Source organism: Acomys russatus, chromosome 5 (genome assembly GCF_903995435.1).
Source record: "Acomys russatus chromosome 5, mAcoRus1.1, whole genome shotgun sequence".
NCBI classification, from domain to species: domain Eukaryota; kingdom Metazoa; phylum Chordata; class Mammalia; order Rodentia; family Muridae; genus Acomys; species Acomys russatus.
Window position 1 is genome coordinate 66906623 of NC_067141.1, and position 18103 is coordinate 66924725.

At 45.5% G+C, this 18103-nt stretch overlaps 1 protein-coding gene across 1 annotated transcript in view; it reads left to right on the forward strand.

The window, feature by feature from the left end:
* Cfap58 (cilia and flagella associated protein 58) overlaps window positions 1-18103 on the forward strand; it is a 95600-nt gene that overhangs the window by 34026 nt on the left and 43471 nt on the right. The window contains exons 10-15 of the mRNA XM_051147153.1: window positions 4525-4686; window positions 5339-5485; window positions 11974-12114; window positions 13122-13345; window positions 15486-15597; window positions 17567-17671. Coding sequence (XP_051003110.1) covers window positions 4525-4686; window positions 5339-5485; window positions 11974-12114; window positions 13122-13345; window positions 15486-15597; window positions 17567-17671 — 891 coding nt within the window. The remainder of the gene's footprint in view (window positions 1-4524; window positions 4687-5338; window positions 5486-11973; window positions 12115-13121; window positions 13346-15485; window positions 15598-17566; window positions 17672-18103) is intronic.

Genomic DNA, 18103 nt, shown 5'->3' on the forward strand with positions numbered 1-18103 from the left:
CCTTTGCTACTTGGATGCAAAAAAAAAAAAATTGTCCTTGCCAGCATCCTTTCTCTGGAGCATTATTCTGTCTGTGCAAAGGATCATTCTTGTTATAACATCTCTCAAAGTGATTGAACAAGCGATTTTTTTTCCTGTTCTCTGATGTGCAGCTAGATATTCTGAATGCTGATGACACTGTTCAAAGCAGTTCCAATCTTTTCGTTTCACTGACCCAGTGAGAATGACGTCTTATCAGTAAAGAGGCTAAATTTCAGGCTAGGTTTTTCTTTCTTTCTTTCTTTCTTTCTTTCTTTCTTTCTTTCCCTTCCCTTTCCTTCCTTCCCTCCCCTCTCTCCTTTTTCTTTTGTGCTTACAATCAAATAACATATACCATGTGTAGATTTTGTATCTATTCCTCACATTCCTAGCATATATTTTAACTACCAGGTTGATATTTTATAATGCTGCCTACTGACTGTTTATTATTAAGGATCCAACAATGCATATTATAGCAGTGCTGGATGAAGGAATAGAATTTATTTTCACTCCACATACCTTTACCCCAGGCATCTTTGTCTTCAGTTTTTACATTCTGCTCTTTGAAGCTCCAGCAAACCATCCAAGCCACTCCCCCTGAGTCTGCATATATTTAGACACAAACCCTTTGTGTCTGTACTGACTGAATCATAGCAGTAAACAGCAGCAATAAACGATGGCATGGTCTTATGAACTATATACAGATAATTCTTATTTTTACATAATTATAATGGTAGAATCTCTGGCTGTGTCTTCTCTCTGTGTGTAGATCTAAGAAAACCTGCTTATTCTTGTTGGATGTTAGAACACAGCTGTAGAGCCCAGTCTGGTGAAGGAATATACTGAGTGATGTCCTCAGTGAACCCTGAATCTGGATATAACTTTCTGCCTTGCTTTCCTGCTTTCCCAGTTATAACCCTTAGAACCTGCTAAGCAACTGCGCTTAAACTACCCTGTCCCGAGGAAGCTCTGGGAAAGGGCTGCTCTGTTAATATTTAGTGTGTCTTTACAGGTGCCTATTTACATGTTTTTCTGAACTCAAGCAACTTTCCTTGGTTCATTGTTTTCTTTGCTACATTTATGTATAAAAGTACATTGTCACGGAAGTAAAACTGTCTATAGTATTAGACTACAGTCCACCCCGTTCCCTTAGGTCCTCAAATCCCAGATCTCACAGACAAGTTGATGAAGGTTGACAGGTGACTGATGAGTGAATAGGTGAGTGAGTGAATAAATAAGCAAGCGAATGAATGAATAAATAAATAGGTGAATGAGTGAGTGAGTGAACGAACGAATACGTGAGCGAGTGAATGAACAGAAAGCCATTTCCTTTGCTTTCTGAAACTATCTGTAACCTTGACGTTAAAGCTGAGCAGAACACACACATAGGTAGGGTCCTAAATGAAACTTTAACAGACTAAATTCAATAGCACGTTGAAAGAATCATCTAATCTGACCAAAGACGGTTTCTTCTAGACTGCCACGGTAGTTTTCTATTAAGGAAAGTGGCCCTGGCAGTGGGGGAATGTAAAGTGTTACAACCATTTTTGAAAAGCAATCTAGCAATATGTATTAAAGTTAAAAAAATATATATGTCTTTTGAGGTAGCTATTCCACTCCTGAGAATCTGTTCTCCAGAAGAGAGATTGCCAGGGCATGAGGATCCTTGTATGAAATGGTCATTGCAGCCTGGCTCCTGGTGGCAAGAAGTGGGAATAAACGACCGCTCGTGGTCATGTAGCTCGCTGACTGTGTGGCGATGCGTGCACGACCGCTCATGGTCGTGTAGCTCGCCGACTGTGTGGCGATGCGTGCACGACCGCTCGTGGTCGTGTAGCTCGCCGACTGTGTGGCGATGCGTGCACGACCGCTCGTGGTCGTGTAGCTCGCCGACTGTGTGGCGATGCGTGCGCGACCGCTCGTGGTCATGTAGCTCGCCGACTGTGTGGCGATGCCTGCACACACGGTGCACGCAGAGAATGGCTAGAGCCAATGAATGTGCTTTCCACAAGGTGACCATCATGTTCTAAGAAGCAGAGGGCATGGACGTCTGTACAGAGAGGTGTCATCTGCCTAAAGAATGAGAAGAAACCCGCAAAGCAAAGCAAACAGTACAAAAGGGAAGCAAGCCTCTGTGCCCCTGCAAACCTCTGCGGCAAGCCTATGTGCCGCAGCAAGCCTCTGCGCCGCAGCAAGCCCCTGTGCCCCTGCAAGCCCCTGTGCCCCTGCAAGCCCCTGCGCCGCAGCAAGCCCCTGCGCCGCAGCAAGCCCCTGCGCCGCAGCAAGCCCCTGCGTCGCAGCAAGCCCCTGTGCCCCTGCAAGCCCCTGTGCCCCTGCAAGCCCCTGTGCCGCAGCAAGCCCCTGTGCCCCTGCAAGCCCCTGCGCCGCTGCAAGCCCCTGCACCGCAGCAAGCCCCTGTGCCCCTACAAGCCCCTGTGCCGCAGCAAGCCTCTGTGCCGCAGCAAGCCTCTGTGCCGCGGCAAGCCCCTGTGCCGCAGCAAGCCTCTGTGCCGCAGCAAGCCCCTGCGCCGCAGCAAGCCCCTGTGCCCCAGCAAGCCCCTGTGCCGCAGCAAGCCTCTGTGCCGCAGCAAGCCCCTGCGCCGCAGCCTTGCCAGTTGGATCACTTTGGGATATCACTTCTTTTGGCTTCAGATTTTCTGGTTATAGGACGTCAGTGAAGGTTAAATGAGGTTAAAAACACGTGAAGTGCTAGGGACATAGGACATAACTGATAGCTGTGAGTTACTACTGCAGCTATTTGCTCGTTTGAAGGCCTGAGTAGAAAATGCAAAATTCAGAGGAAAACATGAAAGGCCCGTACCAGATTGTTAATCTCCTTAATATTTTGTGGTGAGAAGGGACTGATGAGGGATGGAGGGTGAGAAGGCCCGTGTAAATAGAGAAAAAAACTGTGCACGTCACAGTTATGAACTGGATTCAAATTATGGTATTGGGACTGTTATAAATACATTCAGTATTCTTAAAGGAGCATTTTCTATTATGTATAAGGAGTGAGTTGATCCTGAAAGAACATTGCAGGCTTGTGTATGTGGAAAAGCACTGGTAGAAGTCTCTGCATGAAGATCTCAGCCAGTGCCTACAGGTCTTAAACAACAGCCCTTGCTAGGCCTGATGGGAAAACACCACAAAGGGGCTTATTGGTGTGTATTTTCTGAAATCCTAATTCCACACTGGGGGAGAAGGAGGAAGAAAGTGTCCACAGTGCAAGAACTTGGTAACATGTTGCCTGAATCTCAGGAATGCGAGCCCAGCAAATGTGTGTGGTCCTTTCCCACCTTTAGGGTCTGGCAAAAATGCTGCTTCCTCAGAGGGACCTCTAGGCTCCTGTTATTCGTGTGTATGACTTCTGCCACGTCACTCTTTCACTGCCAGTTGTTACCACTGAGAGAAGTTCACTAGAATGTTGTGACACCTATAAAATTGTGCCTTTTCATGTGTTGGTGTTATTTACATTGTATCCGATGGTCTTCCCTACACTAAAACCTTTTAAAAGGTATTTAAAAATAATTAAAAATTAAAAAATTTTTCCTTTACAAAGAGCCAGTTTCTGTGGCCCTTGCAGTAGTCACTATTAGGGAATTTCTTCTTCATGAGCAAGTCATGGAGGGAATATGGATCATGCCAGGGTCTCAGGCCCTTCCTTGTTTCTCATTCTTGTGAAGGCTATGTGGTGATGTGGCCTCTTTTCCTTTCTGGGTGTGTTGTGTGCATAGCTGATCACGTTTTTATGAAGTCTGCTTAGCTTCTCTAATGGAAAGGGGTTGACAGTAGCAAGACAGAGTTAGATGGCTATCAAACAAGGCTGCTTTGCAAAAACCAACCAACCAACCAACCAACCAACCAACCAACCAATCAACCAACCAATCAACCAACCAACCAACCAACCAACCAACCAACCAATCAACCAACCAACCAACCAACCAACCAATCAACCAACCAACTAATCAACCAACCAACCAACCAACCAACCAATCAACCAACCAACTAATCAACCAACCAACCAACCAACCAACCAACCAACCAACCAATCAACCAACCAACCAACCAACCAACCAACCAATCAACCAACCAACCAAAACCAAAATCCTTGCAGTCTTCTAACAACTAAGCTCCCTCTTATCTTCCCTAGGGGCCCCCATGTTAGGATCTGTTAGATTCATGCCCCCCCCCATTTCTGTGTGTGATGATCTGTAGACATTTCCTTAATGGAATGACTTCACTGTTTATGATCTTAGAAAACAACTGTTGCTAAGACATTATGATTGAGCACTAGTGTTGTGTATGTAAAATACATGGCCCTCATTGGTGGGCCTTCATTTTTTGTGTTGTGCTGAAAGGATAAGGGTCTCTCCAGTTTTTTTGAGTGCTGACATCTCTAGCAGCCACTCTTAGGTTTAAAAAAAAACCCCAAACCCCTCATTTCTCCCAAACCTGTGAGCACAGATGGGCCATTTAACTGTGTTCAAATACTTTCCTCCCCTCCAGGTCCTTGCAAACATGGAAGACATTAAAGTCCGTGAAATACAGATCTTTGACTATAGGAAAAAAATTGCTGAGTCGGAGACTAAGTTAAAACAGCAACAAAATCTATATGAAGCCGTGAGATCAGACAGGAACCTGTATAGCAAAAACCTGGTGGAGGCGCAGGTAAACTATGTTTGTGTTTTTACATTTTGATTTTTGTCTCCGCACTGGGTGTTAAGCACTTTCGGTTGTTCTAGTGGCAGCATGAGACAAGACTAAGAAATCCTGTTCAATCTGCCTTAAAAAGCATCAGGTTGTCCACACTGTCAAGTTGGGGGGAATGGGTGTGACCCAACTCAGTAGGCCACAGAGAGCATGGCCTAATTTAGATTGTTACGACTGCCGACTGCCATTGCGCTCTTGGTGGGTTTTAAGATGGTTGGGGGTAGCTGCTAAGACTCAGAGTGTGATTGTAAATTTTCCTTGTTCAATTGTAGAGCTTGGCTTTGGAATATCTTTAGAATGATTTTTGTACTTCTAAGTTCCTTAGTCAAAGGAGGTAGTGTGCATATGTGCATGTGTGTGCATGTGTGTGTGTGTGTGTGTGTGTGTGTGTGTGTGTGTACTTGGGTGAGCATGTGTGTGTATGTCTTTGCACTTGTTGTATACGCTGTATGTGTTTCATGAGTCTATTCTGTGCCATTACTCTAAGGCACTTTGACGTTGCTAGGCACAAGAGACAGACGAATAGCCTAGTCAGGTTTGGTCAAGATTTTGTTTTGAGAGCTCTTAAATGAATATTGAGCTTCCAACTTTTCTCCTCTTCTTTTGTTAGGATGAAATAACAGGAATGAAGAGGAAGTTAAAGATCATGACGCACCAGGTGGACCAGCTGAAGGAAGAGATCTCTGCCAAGGAGTCTGCGCTCGTGAAGCTGCATCTGGAACAGCAGCGCATCGAAAAAGAGAAAGAGACACTGAAGGTACAGGGCTTCCAGCAATAGCTATGGACTGGCATCTTCCCGGCAGAGGCAATTTCTGCTCACTGAAAACACTGAGGGGCAGGGGGAGCAGCCAAGGCGGTTGCTCAGTCACTAAGGTGCTGAGAAGATTACCTTTGCCACCTCAGGATCAGTCTCCTCACAAGGTGTGGTTGTTCCAGTCGAGTGGGGGAGGGGAGTGGTGGAGATGTATCGCTTCTAGCTCATTTTTGACCACCGTACCTCAGTGGAAGAGAAGCTAGAAGGTTGGTAGTGCCCAGGAAGTCTTTGACCTTATAGACTAGCTGCCACCCACTTGCTTTCACAACCCATGTTGAGCCCATGCCATATCCAACACTCCCAGACTTCCACTCTGGGCTTCTAATGAGATGATATTTAGCTGGGCGTGGTGGCACACACCTGTAATCCCAGCACTGGAACTGTGAGTTCGGGGCCAGCCTGGTCTACAAATTGAGTCTAGGACAGCCGAGGCTACACAGAAATACCCTGTCTCGAAAAACTGAAAAGAAAGAAAGAAAGAAAGAAGATGATATTTGTCTGTCTGTCCCTCATTGCTGCTCCTTGTATATGGCAAGTGACTTTCCTATCTACAGATTTGGTACCTATCAGCATTAGAGCTCTTCCCTCACTTGGTTTGCTTTGGACCAGCTTCACAGTCTGACTTTGCATCTGGGGTGTCTCAGACATCTGCAGCACCTCCTTCAGGGAACACTCATCTCCGTAGATATTGCTAAGGTATACTTGTTTATTTACTTGCTTTATTTTTATGATTTTGGGGATGAGCTCAGGCCCTTGTAAATCCAAGGCAAACACTCTACTACTGAGCCCTTGATGTTCTGAGATAGGGTCTTGCTAAGTAACCTAGCTGGCCTCAAACTCATGAGCCTCCTATTTGTACTGATTAGAGGGAGGTGTCTCCACAGACTACTAGGTTAGGCCTCTAAACCTACCAGCTTAGAACACTCTGCATATGCTGAGATAATATAAGATAGCTTTTCCTTCTACTTCATCTGACTAAAGAACTGATAAGAGGAGCATCTAAGAGAGTGGTGGGATTTTGATGTAAAGAACACACACACATGATACTTACAGATGCTTGAGATCCACCTGCCCTTTTACAGCAAGTCAGAGACTGGGTACCGTGGCTCCTGCAAACAGTAGCTTTCACAGACAGACGTTGTCCTGAGAATGTGCATCCAGCATCACACAGGTTTCATGTCATTGTCTCCTTGATTCTAAGATGCCTTAGTTTGAAATATGCACCCTCAATTTAACAGCAGGCTTGGCACCCTAAATGATAGGTTTTCATGGAAGTGGAAGTGTTGCATTAAATTAATTTAAGGCACATTTGGTCCGAGAAAGATTAAACTATAACAAAAGCGCCTTTACAAGAAAGGATGTGGTAATGGATCTATTTACATGGGACTTTCCTCTCCGTCACTCCAGCTCACGAAAAAGAATGGAAAATTCTTCATTTAACTTTATTGATATGTAAAGAACTTTACAAAATTTAAAAGTATACTGCATCCTTGTCCTTATCCTTGTCCAAAAGTAATTTAAATGGGGGATAGTTTGTTTTTATCCCAGAGTCAGAACCAGGATGGGGCTTAGTTACTGCTGAACAAATTAGAAACATCTCATTATAAACCCTACAGCACCAGGGGCCTCTTGGACCACATTAGCAAGGCTTCAGTGTAATAGGCCTGGCTAATTGGTATATCATCTCTTTGTCTTGGAGGATGCATCGATTCTCCTTCTCATCCCTCCTTCCAGAGTGATGCCCAATTCAGAAGATTAACAGTTGGCCCACAGTGGAATCCGAGCCGGAACTAAGTTCCTGCCACACGATTTCCGCTCTAGAATGAGCAATGTCCCCTACAAGAGATCAGTTACATCCACTTCCTTGGGGTTTGTTGTTAGATGGTATCTATTTCAGTGGTGCCCTCCATCATTAGGCACCAAAAAACATAGCACCAAAGAAACGTCACAGTAAAACACAGGGCAGCAGGTGTGGTTTTAGTGCATCTCCAGGCAAGCAGAGTGGACCACTGGCAGACATGGGGGCTTCTGCTCTGGGAGGTGAACTCCAAACGGGACTCTCAGGTTTAGAAGGCTTTGGTCACTGGCTCTAGGATGTGCTGCAGAGGTGGAGTTACCAGCTTTTCTCACGGAGGTGAAGCATGAAGAACAAACCATGAATGCTTGCTTGGTTTCTTACCCGAGGTTATCCAAGGGTGACTTGTCATGGTGCCGAGACTGTGGGTAATTCTGGCCCATCGTTAAGCCTGTTTGACATCCCTTAGAATGACATGACGGCTCACATGCAGCGTTCCGCCCTGTTGACTGCTTCAGCTAAGAATGTGACTCACATTTCCACACAGGTCTCTGGGTTGCAAGTATCTTCAGCTTGAGAACTAAAACCTCGGAGTAAAGAACAGAATTTTTTAGTCGCTTTGCCCCCAAAGATGTTTGTTTTCTATTCTACAAAACTATGTGGGCACATAATCCCATCGGAGGAGCACAGCCTCACAGCTCAGTGGGTCACAGGATGCATTTTTATAGGTCAGCGCAACCCACTTCTTCCCAAAGCCTCTCTACAGACAGTTGCCATAGGAGGCCACCTTCACCCCACTCACTCACTCCCCTCATCTGAACAGTTTTGCTCTTAGCTTCTTTCTCTCTCTTTCCTGTTGTCACCAGTCTCTCCTGACACAGGATCATAGACACTGTCAGCGCATCGCGCCCCTGACAGCGTGCCAGCAGATCTCTGCAGATCCAGCTGTACCTGCATTCCTCTGTTCATTGTGCTGCAGATTTGCTTCATCCACACCGAAGGAGCTACCTCAGTCCTAACGAGGCCCCGATGCTGTCTCGCCTCTTCCCAATCATCCTGCATCTCTCTGACAGTGCTTTGAATCTCTGTGAATAATGCAACAGCAAGGCCTCTGCCTCCAGAGCTCAGTAGCACATTAGTGACTGGCCTCAGGGTACCACATCCTTCCACTTAGGGATTCTGTCCCAGGACATGAGTGGGGAGATGCCATCGTTGGGAGTGGGGTGTGGGGAAGGGGGGAGGAGAAGGAGGCTAATCACACCTGTGGCTGGAGACTTCAGGTGGCTCGTGCATGAGCTGGTGAGACTCTTCTAAGTCTGCCTCTTAAGATACGATTTATGAAGAGTCATAGCTGATGAAAATCTGTCCATAAATGCTGGTGGCAAAACTGTATAATCCTGAGCATAGTCACCAAAGGATGTGCCCAGCCATCTCATTATAACCTCCTGTCACCAGCAACACATTTGGCAGGTGCAGAAACTTCCAGTCCAGCATCAGGATGTCACTTGATGGGCGTACAGCAGTTGTTGCCACCCTTCCCGAGAGGCAGCTCAGATTTATAACTGCTAAATGTATTAGGCCCTAGGTATTTTGTTGATGTTAACACTTGCTGCCAATGCCTAATGCCACGTCTTGTTTACAGCCAATAAATTTATGACATAAGGAGACCACTCAGAATTTTGATCTATTATGAAAAAAATGCCCAGCGATGCCAGATGCATGGCTGGCTTTACATTTCAGACAGATACTTTTACACACCGTTGATTGCATTTTAATATAACAAGGGTTTCATTCTGTTCTGCTAGTGGATTCTGATCTGCTCTTGGCACTTAGGAACAGAGAAGCGAGTGTGCAGGGATGGGAAAATAAAAGTTTCATGAAGGGGAGCATGGGCCAAGCAGGTATTTCATTGCTGTCTTTGCTGTCACCTTAAATAATTATAGAACCAGAAAAATCAAATCAAATCAAAACAACAGCGACAACGACAACAACAAAACAAAACAAAAAACCTCACCTGGTTCTTTACTCTCTTTTCTAACAGATACTCCTTGACTGGTAAATACTACGCTGTATCTTTTCTCAATCAGTGTTTTTTTTTTTTTTTTTTTGCTTATCCCTGAAACCAAACATGTTTCATGAATGAACGTGCGAAATGTCATCAAAGAAACCCCTGGTTGCACTTAATATGCCCACTGTACATCTGATGGGAAGTGAGCAGTATCTTAGTGCCTGGGTAAACTGCAATGTGGAATTCATGACTCCTGGCCCTCAAAGGCTAGAATCAGGCCTTGACCTCAGCTGGGTTGCTTCATAAGCCTCCCATTACCCTGGGGGTCTCAATAGTTACTTGAGAAAAAAAAATTATAAGCATTGCGCTGTCATTTGTAGCAAATCATGCACACACTGGAGGTCTAATATCTACTATGCCATCACTACCCTTGTGATTATAGGCACGGGGAAGCAGAGCTCCTCCCTTTGTTCCTTCCCCCTGTGCTAACTGGGCAGTGGTCCTCCTTGTCCTCCCTTGCTGGGCACGGAACCTTTTTTTTTTTAGATTTATTTATTTATTTTATTATGTATAAAGTGCTCTGGCTGCACATACACCTGCTGGCCAGAAGAGGGCAAGACAGGGAGATATTGGTTCCCTGGTGTATACAGACCACAGTGTATTCAATCAGAAGATCCTACCCAGGCCTACCCAGCTGCTTGTCAGCCTCTCTTCCTCCCAACCGGAGTCTAGCCCTCAGATCCAGCTGTGTGGGGGCACTGTTCTGTCTGCACGACACAGCAGATGTTTGAGTTTGCACCAGCTAGTTCATATACCCTGACTGTAGGAAGCCTCCCTCCAACACACACGTTTCCAGCTGGCCATCATCTGTCACCTGCTTGACTCATTCTTCCTTGCCAACCCCAAGCAGGCATATAAGCTCCTTCTTGTGTGTGCTCACGCCCTTTTCTATACCAGCAGATGGCATGTTCATGCTGTTGTTAGCTAGATCAGTCATCTTCAGTGGGTAATGAATACTGTCGTACTCATTTCTTTTTTTTTTCTTTTTCTTTTTTCTTTTTGCATTTGATTTGTAACTCTTGGAAGCAGGCAGTAGACAGAACATAGGCTTTTGCATCGAAAGGTCCTGCTTGGATAGCTAAACTTCACCACTTCCTAACTCAGAGAGGTTGACTAAATCATGTGCTTCCCTCTGTCACTGTGTGAGTCGCACAGTGTGATGCCTGCGATAGTGTAAGTCACTTGCATGCTGTGCAGTAGATGGTGATGGTTTGATGAGGAAGAATTTTCCTTTCCTAACTTAACAACTTGCTGCTCCTTTCCCTATTTTCCTATATTCCTAGTTAACCTCACTTTAGCGTCCACTTAACCTTGACTCAGGTGGGAGCTGGCTGAGAAAGCATCCATGCAGTCTCTGTTCAGTGACTTCCTATAATACCACCTCACTGCCTGAATGATAGAAAAGACGTGTGTGTGTGTGTGTGTGTGTGTGTGTGTGTGTGTGTGTGTGTGTTGAGGCAGGCTGGGAAGAGAGTGTGCTAGGTAGATTCCTAGCATCCATATAGAGAGCTGGGCGCAGATAGCAGTACACACATGTCATCCCGTGCCGAGGAGTTAGGAACAGGACGATCCCTGGGGCTTGCTGGCCAGGTAGCTTAGTCAAACTGCTGAGCCCTGAGACTCAGTGAGAGACCAACATATGACACTGATCTCTGGCTTCCACAGGAATGTGCATTTGTATCCACATGTATGTGCACACACACACACACACACACCTAAACATTCACAGATACAAAAATAGTAAAAAGGATACTGGAAATTGTTGCCTGGACTCAACAATGTGCATATTATTTGCATACTGTTTATATATAATATCTTTATTTCTGCATTGGAGATGTCCTAGAACGTGTGTGTGTGTGTGTGTGTGTGTGTGTGTGTGTGTGTGTGTGTGTGTACATTGTAGCATTCCTTCTGTCCTACTAAATTTTTTTTTTTTTTTTTTTTTAAAGAGGGACACTTAGTTGTTACTTTTGGCCAATTTGATTCGGCCTTGCAATGGGCCTTCTTTTAGCAGTGAGTGTGCTGGTTGTGGTAGGACACTAGAGAAACTGGCACATGTAGAGACCTCCTCACCCACACACTCCTCCTGAACTGTTCTTAGTGGATTGTGGCAAGGGTGGGGGATGAAACCGGATTCCAATGAGGCCCCTGCTATGTTTATACAGAAGAGAGATAGGAAACCCTTAGGGCATAATTTCCAGAATGAACAGGATCACTGGAATGGGCATTGCTGATTTGCTAGATTGTTGTGCCCCCCTCCCCCCAAGATAGGAAACTTGATCTGTAGACCAGGCTGCCTTCTAACTCACAGAAATCCTCCTGCTTCTGCCTCCTGGGTGCTGGGATTAAAGGCATGTGCCACCACTGCTCTGCTGATTTGCTAGTTTTAGTGGGTGTGCGTGCACATGCACACTAAGCTTGTTTGGGTTGTGTTAGTGCTCAAACTCTGTTAAGTGAAACCTGAGATGCAAGGACATGAAGTTGTGTGGCCAAATCCAGCCCCGCGGCCCCACTTAGGCTACTGCTGAGGGGAACGCAGTATTGTCTGAATCGTGCACTCTCTGTCAGGCCGAGCTCCAGAAGCTGAGACAACAAGCCTTGGAGACCAAACACTTCATTGAGAAACAGGAGGTGGAAGAGAGGAAGCTCCTGCGCATCATCGCCGAGGCTGATGGGGAGAGACTGAGGCAGAAGAAGGAATTAGACCAGGTAGAAACTCCCTGTCACGCCCTCACTAGCATCTGTGAGTCCTTCGCAGATCAGCAGGGGAGTCTGGGGCTGACCATGAGATAGTCACCCATTCCCTTCACAGTTATGAGCACCTTCTGGCCATCAGTTATTCTTCTAAGCACCGGGGACACACTGGGCAAGAAAATCATAGGTCTTTGTTTTCAGGGAACTTAAGCTCAAATATATTACTGTCCATATATAATTGCTGTTCATAATTACATGATAGAAACTCAAGTGCATAATTTTGAGATTAGAGACTTTGTTTTGAAATGGTCTCTCTATTTAGCTCAGGCTGGTCTTTAATTGGTTATCCTCCTGCATCAGCCTTTTGAATTCTGGTATTTTAGATAACAGGCTTGTGCCAGCGTACTCCACTATAGATCAGAAATCCAGATGCTTCCAGGGTCCTGTCAGGGAGAAGCTGGGTCAGTGTGATGTGTAGGAAGGTGATGGAACTTGTCAAAAGCTGGCCTACCAGAAAATCATTAAATTTAAACATTTTAAAAACTGGGTTGGGGTTGTTGGAGTAATGGCTCAGTGGGTAAGAGCACTGGTTATTATTCTAGAGGTCCAGGGTTCAATTCCCAGGATCCACACAGCTGTCTGTAACTCCAATCCCAGAAGATCTGATGCCTTCCTCTCTTTTGTCCCTCTGTAAGCACTACACATACATGGTGCATAGACATACATGTAGGAAAACACCTCTGCACATAAAAATAAATACATTTAAAAAAATTAAAAAACAATATAGCTTGGGAAAAAAATACAACAGAAGGATACAGCTTCAGACCAAACATGAGTGAGTTACTGGACCATGGCTATGACAATTGGAGGAGTGCCATGTTGAACATCTTATGGGATGTTTCCAGTGTCCTGCCCATGGGCATGTGTGGACACTCAATAGATATCTGTGGATGGAGCGGGTGCTGCTGTCACGGTGAGAAGGGAGAGACTTTCTTTCATTCCAAGCGTCCGTGTCTTTGCAGGTCATCAGTGAGAGAGACATCCTGGGGTCTCAACTTGTTCGGCGCAATGATGAGTTGGCCCTGTTATACGAGAAGATCAAGATCCAACAGTCAGTGCTGAACAAAGGCGAGACGCAGTACAACCAGCGGTTGGAGGACATGCGCATCCTCAAGCTGGAGATCAAGAAGCTCCGCAGGGAGAAGGGGATCCTTGCCAGGAGTGTGGCTAATGTGGAGGAACTCAGGTAGAAGCAGGTCGCGCAGATCTGCGGGGAGCCCCTACAAGCAAGGTGACCCTGGGTGGGTCTCTGAAGGTTTTTTTTTTTTTTTTTAGCAAATTATACAAAATGGAGTTCATAGGATAAAAGGATCATTGCCTGAGCACAAGCTTTTCATAAAATTCCCCCTGTGCTCATGCTGTGTCACAAAGAAAGGGGCCAACCTCTTTTCACGGGCTGTGGGTCAATTCTTCGGCTTTTGGACCTGTTTGTCTTTCAGATGATGAATGTAGTAATATTCATTGTAGGAGACGCAGAAAACAACACACAGAAGGGATTAGAAACACCGCCCATAACTTTATTACTCAGAGAGACCACTGTTGATGTTTCCAAGACAAATATTCTCATTCTAAATGGCCTCTGAATGATCTTAAGGGTCATCAGCACATTGTCAGCCCTGTGTTATTTTTATGACATACAAAAAGGACCAAGTTCGATCCATTCCTAGTCAATATTGCTAGTTTGTTGATGATGGACTTCATTTCCCTTTCCAGTGAGAGGGCATCTCATAAAGGTCGGAGGCAAGCATCCCTGCTGTCTACCAGCTGCGTGGCCTTGGGCAAATTGCTAAATGTCTCTGAGGTTTGGACTTGTAATTACCGTTAAAGGTAGAAACAAAGGTAGTGTGTCTCACAGAGTCTCCTGCACAGTTAGTTCTCAAATATGGTAGCTTGTACTTTTGCCTTCCTCTTCCAGCGATGCTCTAGAAAAACAAAGTGTTAAAAAATATGCTTTTAATTCCAAGCAGCTTGTTCTGCGCTCCCTGTTGAGTGAACATCATGCAGTTAATTCTAATGGTTTGTCTTGTTAATGAGGGAAGGTTGTATTATTGGTTTAAATGAAGCAATTAAGTAAAAGAGATGGCTCTGTGTTAGCAATCTGCACACACACACACACACACACACACACACACACACACAGCAGATGAGGACAGATAGTAACGTCTTTATTACGCGAGTCAAAGCAAGCATTTGTCCCTTCTCCTCCTCCCAACCAAGCTCCTGGTGAACAGAATGAGTCAAGAAGCTGAGGATGGCCGTGACAGTCTGTTTACCTAGTAACTAGAGATGCCTGAAGACTTTAGAGACACGTTGGGAACAGAGCTGCTTCAGGGCCTTTTCAGCTCCCTGTGCCTGGTGGCTGGGGGACACAAGGTGCTTCGTATTGTTATAGCTCCAAACTCCGTTATATCCAAATCCTGTTGCACACTAGGATTGCCTGCAGGGCCTTTCTAACCTGTGGAATGCAGGCCCTGTTCCAGACCCCATGGAGCAGAAGTCCTCTGGGAAATGGGTCCAGGTGAAGGGACGTTGAGAGCACTCCATGTGGTTCCACTATGCAGTGAAGATGGAAGTAAGAGGCCGTAACTGATGCTGGCGTATTGCCTGCGAGCTGGCAGCGTAGAGTGTTCACTGACTGCTAATGTGGACACAGTAGCATCAGAGCACTGAAACCCTGAAACGTGTCTTAGGACCCTTGTGATTCACTTCCTGACCTGGTTCGGTTCCTATGCTTATAAATTGCCCAGACATTCAGAATCAAGACTCTAAAGGCAGCTGCTGTTCCGAGCTAAGGCAGTTCTTGAACACCAAATGAATTAGCATCTTTTGTGACTTGACCAGGTTTGGGAAGCTGGCCTCCGTCAGTGCTAACAAGTCTCCCAGTTCTGGCTTTCTGTGCCAGATGCAGTGTGTCTATGGTAATCGGTTCATGAACTTTTCCATGGGTATGGATGTCATGTGCATGCGTGTGTGGGGGCATACATGTGAACGTGCCCATGTGCTTGTGGAGACTAGAGGCTGGTATCCAGTGTTTTCCACGTTATTTATGGAGACCAGCCTCGTACTGAATCGAGGGCCCACAGAGCCACCTTGACTGCCTAGGCAGCTGATCAGGGGGACATCTCCTGCCTCAGTCTCCCCAGTGGTGGGATTACAGGTGGGTCACCACACCCAGTTGGAGTTTACATGGGTTCTGGGGATTCAAACTCTGGCCCTCATGGTTGCAGGGTGAGTGCTTTATGCACTGAGCCACCTCCCCGGCCCCCTGTAGCAAAGACAGCATATTCAAGAGAAGTTCTTTGCAAAATGAAGCTTGTCTTATTCAGGCAGGAGCTCTTCCACATGCAAAGAGAATTCTTGAAGGAAAGGACGAGATGCCGGGCCCTGGAGGAGGAGCTGGAGAACCCTATGAATGTGCACAGATGGAGAAAGCTTGAGGTATCACCTGCCAGAGCGCGCTTCCTGTCCCCAGACCGCCCCTCCACCCACTCAAGGCTCCTAACCTAAAGCAGGACAAGAAGTTCCCTTTAAGTTAATGATATGCAAATCGTCACCTACAATGATCAAATGTAAATTGGGCTGTTTTAGGACCAGATGGTTAACTTCAGATTTCAGTTTAGTTTTAAAAGTCTTGGACAAAATCCTCCTAACCACTGTGCACCCCGCCCCCCCCCACCTCCACCCGCCACCACCCCAAAGACCCTTTGGAAGCTACACATTGCTTTCTCCAATGGGCATGTGTTTCACCTTTCAGGTAGTTTTGAGGTTTGGATTGACTATTAATTGTCTTTAGCAATGTCTACCACCAACAAACATCTTAGCCCTCTTTCAGTTGGGTTTGCATTCTTCCATTTCCTGCCGGAAACATGGTTTTGTGACCCAGTCTTTTCAAAGGCCTAGATTGTGTTAGCCAAAAACCTCTATCTTAAGATCAGGGGACATAGCTGAAGTCCCACTGGCAAAGGATGGGTAACTCTGTGGCTTCCTGCAAGACATCATTGCCAGCTCTGCAGATAACAGTCACAGATAAGATCTGCTTAGTCCAGACAAGGATGGCCCTTCCCTTATTTGTACATTGCAATGTGGGTACCAAAAGGGACTTTGGCTAACTGACCAATTATAATGTTGAAATATATAAAGTCTATGGCACAAGAAAGTTCAGGGTGAAGTGGAAAATCATCCAAATAAGATTTTATTTTTATTTTCTTTTAATGAAGAAAGTATTAAAGTTAATGCATTATAAATTGTGTAAACACAAGGCCTGAATTTTAACAACATCCGTGGCTGCCAAGTGTATGTGTGCCAAATCCTGTTCGGCTATATAGGCATCAGCTGGAGCTGGGTAAGCAAAGTCCGAGTCAGTGAAATAGCCTCTTTATTCCTCTGCCCAAAGTGGCACAGCTTACTAACCTAGTGAGAACACCGGTCTACCTGGGAAGTGGAGTTAAAGAGCTCACACTTGCTTACCAGCACATTAGTTTATTCCATCTATTTTCACATGGATCTTGGAAACTTCCAACTCCATGTCAATCTCCATTTAAAAAAATAGGGACTCTGGGAGGTGGCTGAAAATATCCCACTCCTAGATTAATTCAAAGTGTCAGTATGCCTGAAAGCAAAGCTTTGGCTCCAAATCTAGAGGGCAAATGGTCAGCTTACACCTGTAGATTTTGTTTGAGTAGAGCGCACATGGCTACCACAGGGTCACCAAAGCTGTCCAGGTTGATTTCTTGTGAGTGCTAAATGCCACAGCTGCGTTCTGCTACCTCCCCTTAGTGGATGTCCCATCTTGGAATCCTTCCTCACTGTGGGCTGTGTTGTCTTCTGGTTGACAAGGGCCAGAGGGGAATCCCAAGGCTGATTGAATTTGGGAAGTTATTCCAATGGAAACTGGAGGTGGCGGGGAAAGCTCAGAGCATCATAATGAAAACACCAGGCTATGCAGCATTGGATATCTCAGATCCAGCGTGGACCCTTCCCAGACTTTGCAGATGACTTGACTGCTCCTAAGTTCTACTGTCTGTAAAAGGGGAAGACTGATATAGTCTCAAAGATGTCATGTGACTAAAATATCATCTGACACGGAAAGCACCAGGCATCATACATGGCTGGATGATGATTAGGACCATTCCTTCTGGCAGAACAAACACACTTTCCATCTCGGGGTTGATCAGAGCCATAGTGAAGATAGTGGGAAACTGGTCTGCTTTTGGGAGCATGTGTCATGTGCTATGCCTTTCCTCCTTTTGTGTGTGTGTGTGTGTGTGTGTGTGTGTGTGTGTGTGTGTGTGTGTGTGTGTGTTCTAGGTCTTCAAGTGGGAAAAGCATTTTAATAAAACAGTAATTACTGCACACAGACCACAGTGCTTTGAAACTGATGCTATCTTCCACCATTCTCCCGGGACAGGCCAGCGACCCTAGTACCTTTGAGCTGATCCAGAAAATCCATGCCCTGCAGAAGCGACTCATCAGCAAGACGGAAGAGGTGGTGGAGAAAGAGCTTCTTCTTCAGGTAACAGTGTCATGGTCTGTGCTCCTCAAGCAAGCATGGCAGTCTCCGGGATCCTCACAAGTAGTGATTTGCAGTGCTGCACACCTTGTCTTAAACTGTAGATGGCAACAGTGACTCACGCAAGGAGAACAAACAGCCTAATTAATTGTTCTTCTATTCTGCGACCACTGATATTTCAAGAATCCCAGAAAATTAAGTTCAAGGCTAGACTTACAGCAGTAGGGTAATGTGACCTTTTTTTCTTTAAAATCACCTTTCTTACAGTTCTATTTGTCAAATTGTTTTAACTGCTTTTCTTCTTATCTTCATGTAGTGTGAAGTGCTGTGATTTCAATCTCGAAAATAGTTTTCACATAGCGCACAAACGATCTGTCCGCAGGAGGATCTGTGTGAGTGAAATGGAGAGGTGTGTGTGAGGATGTGATATACGTG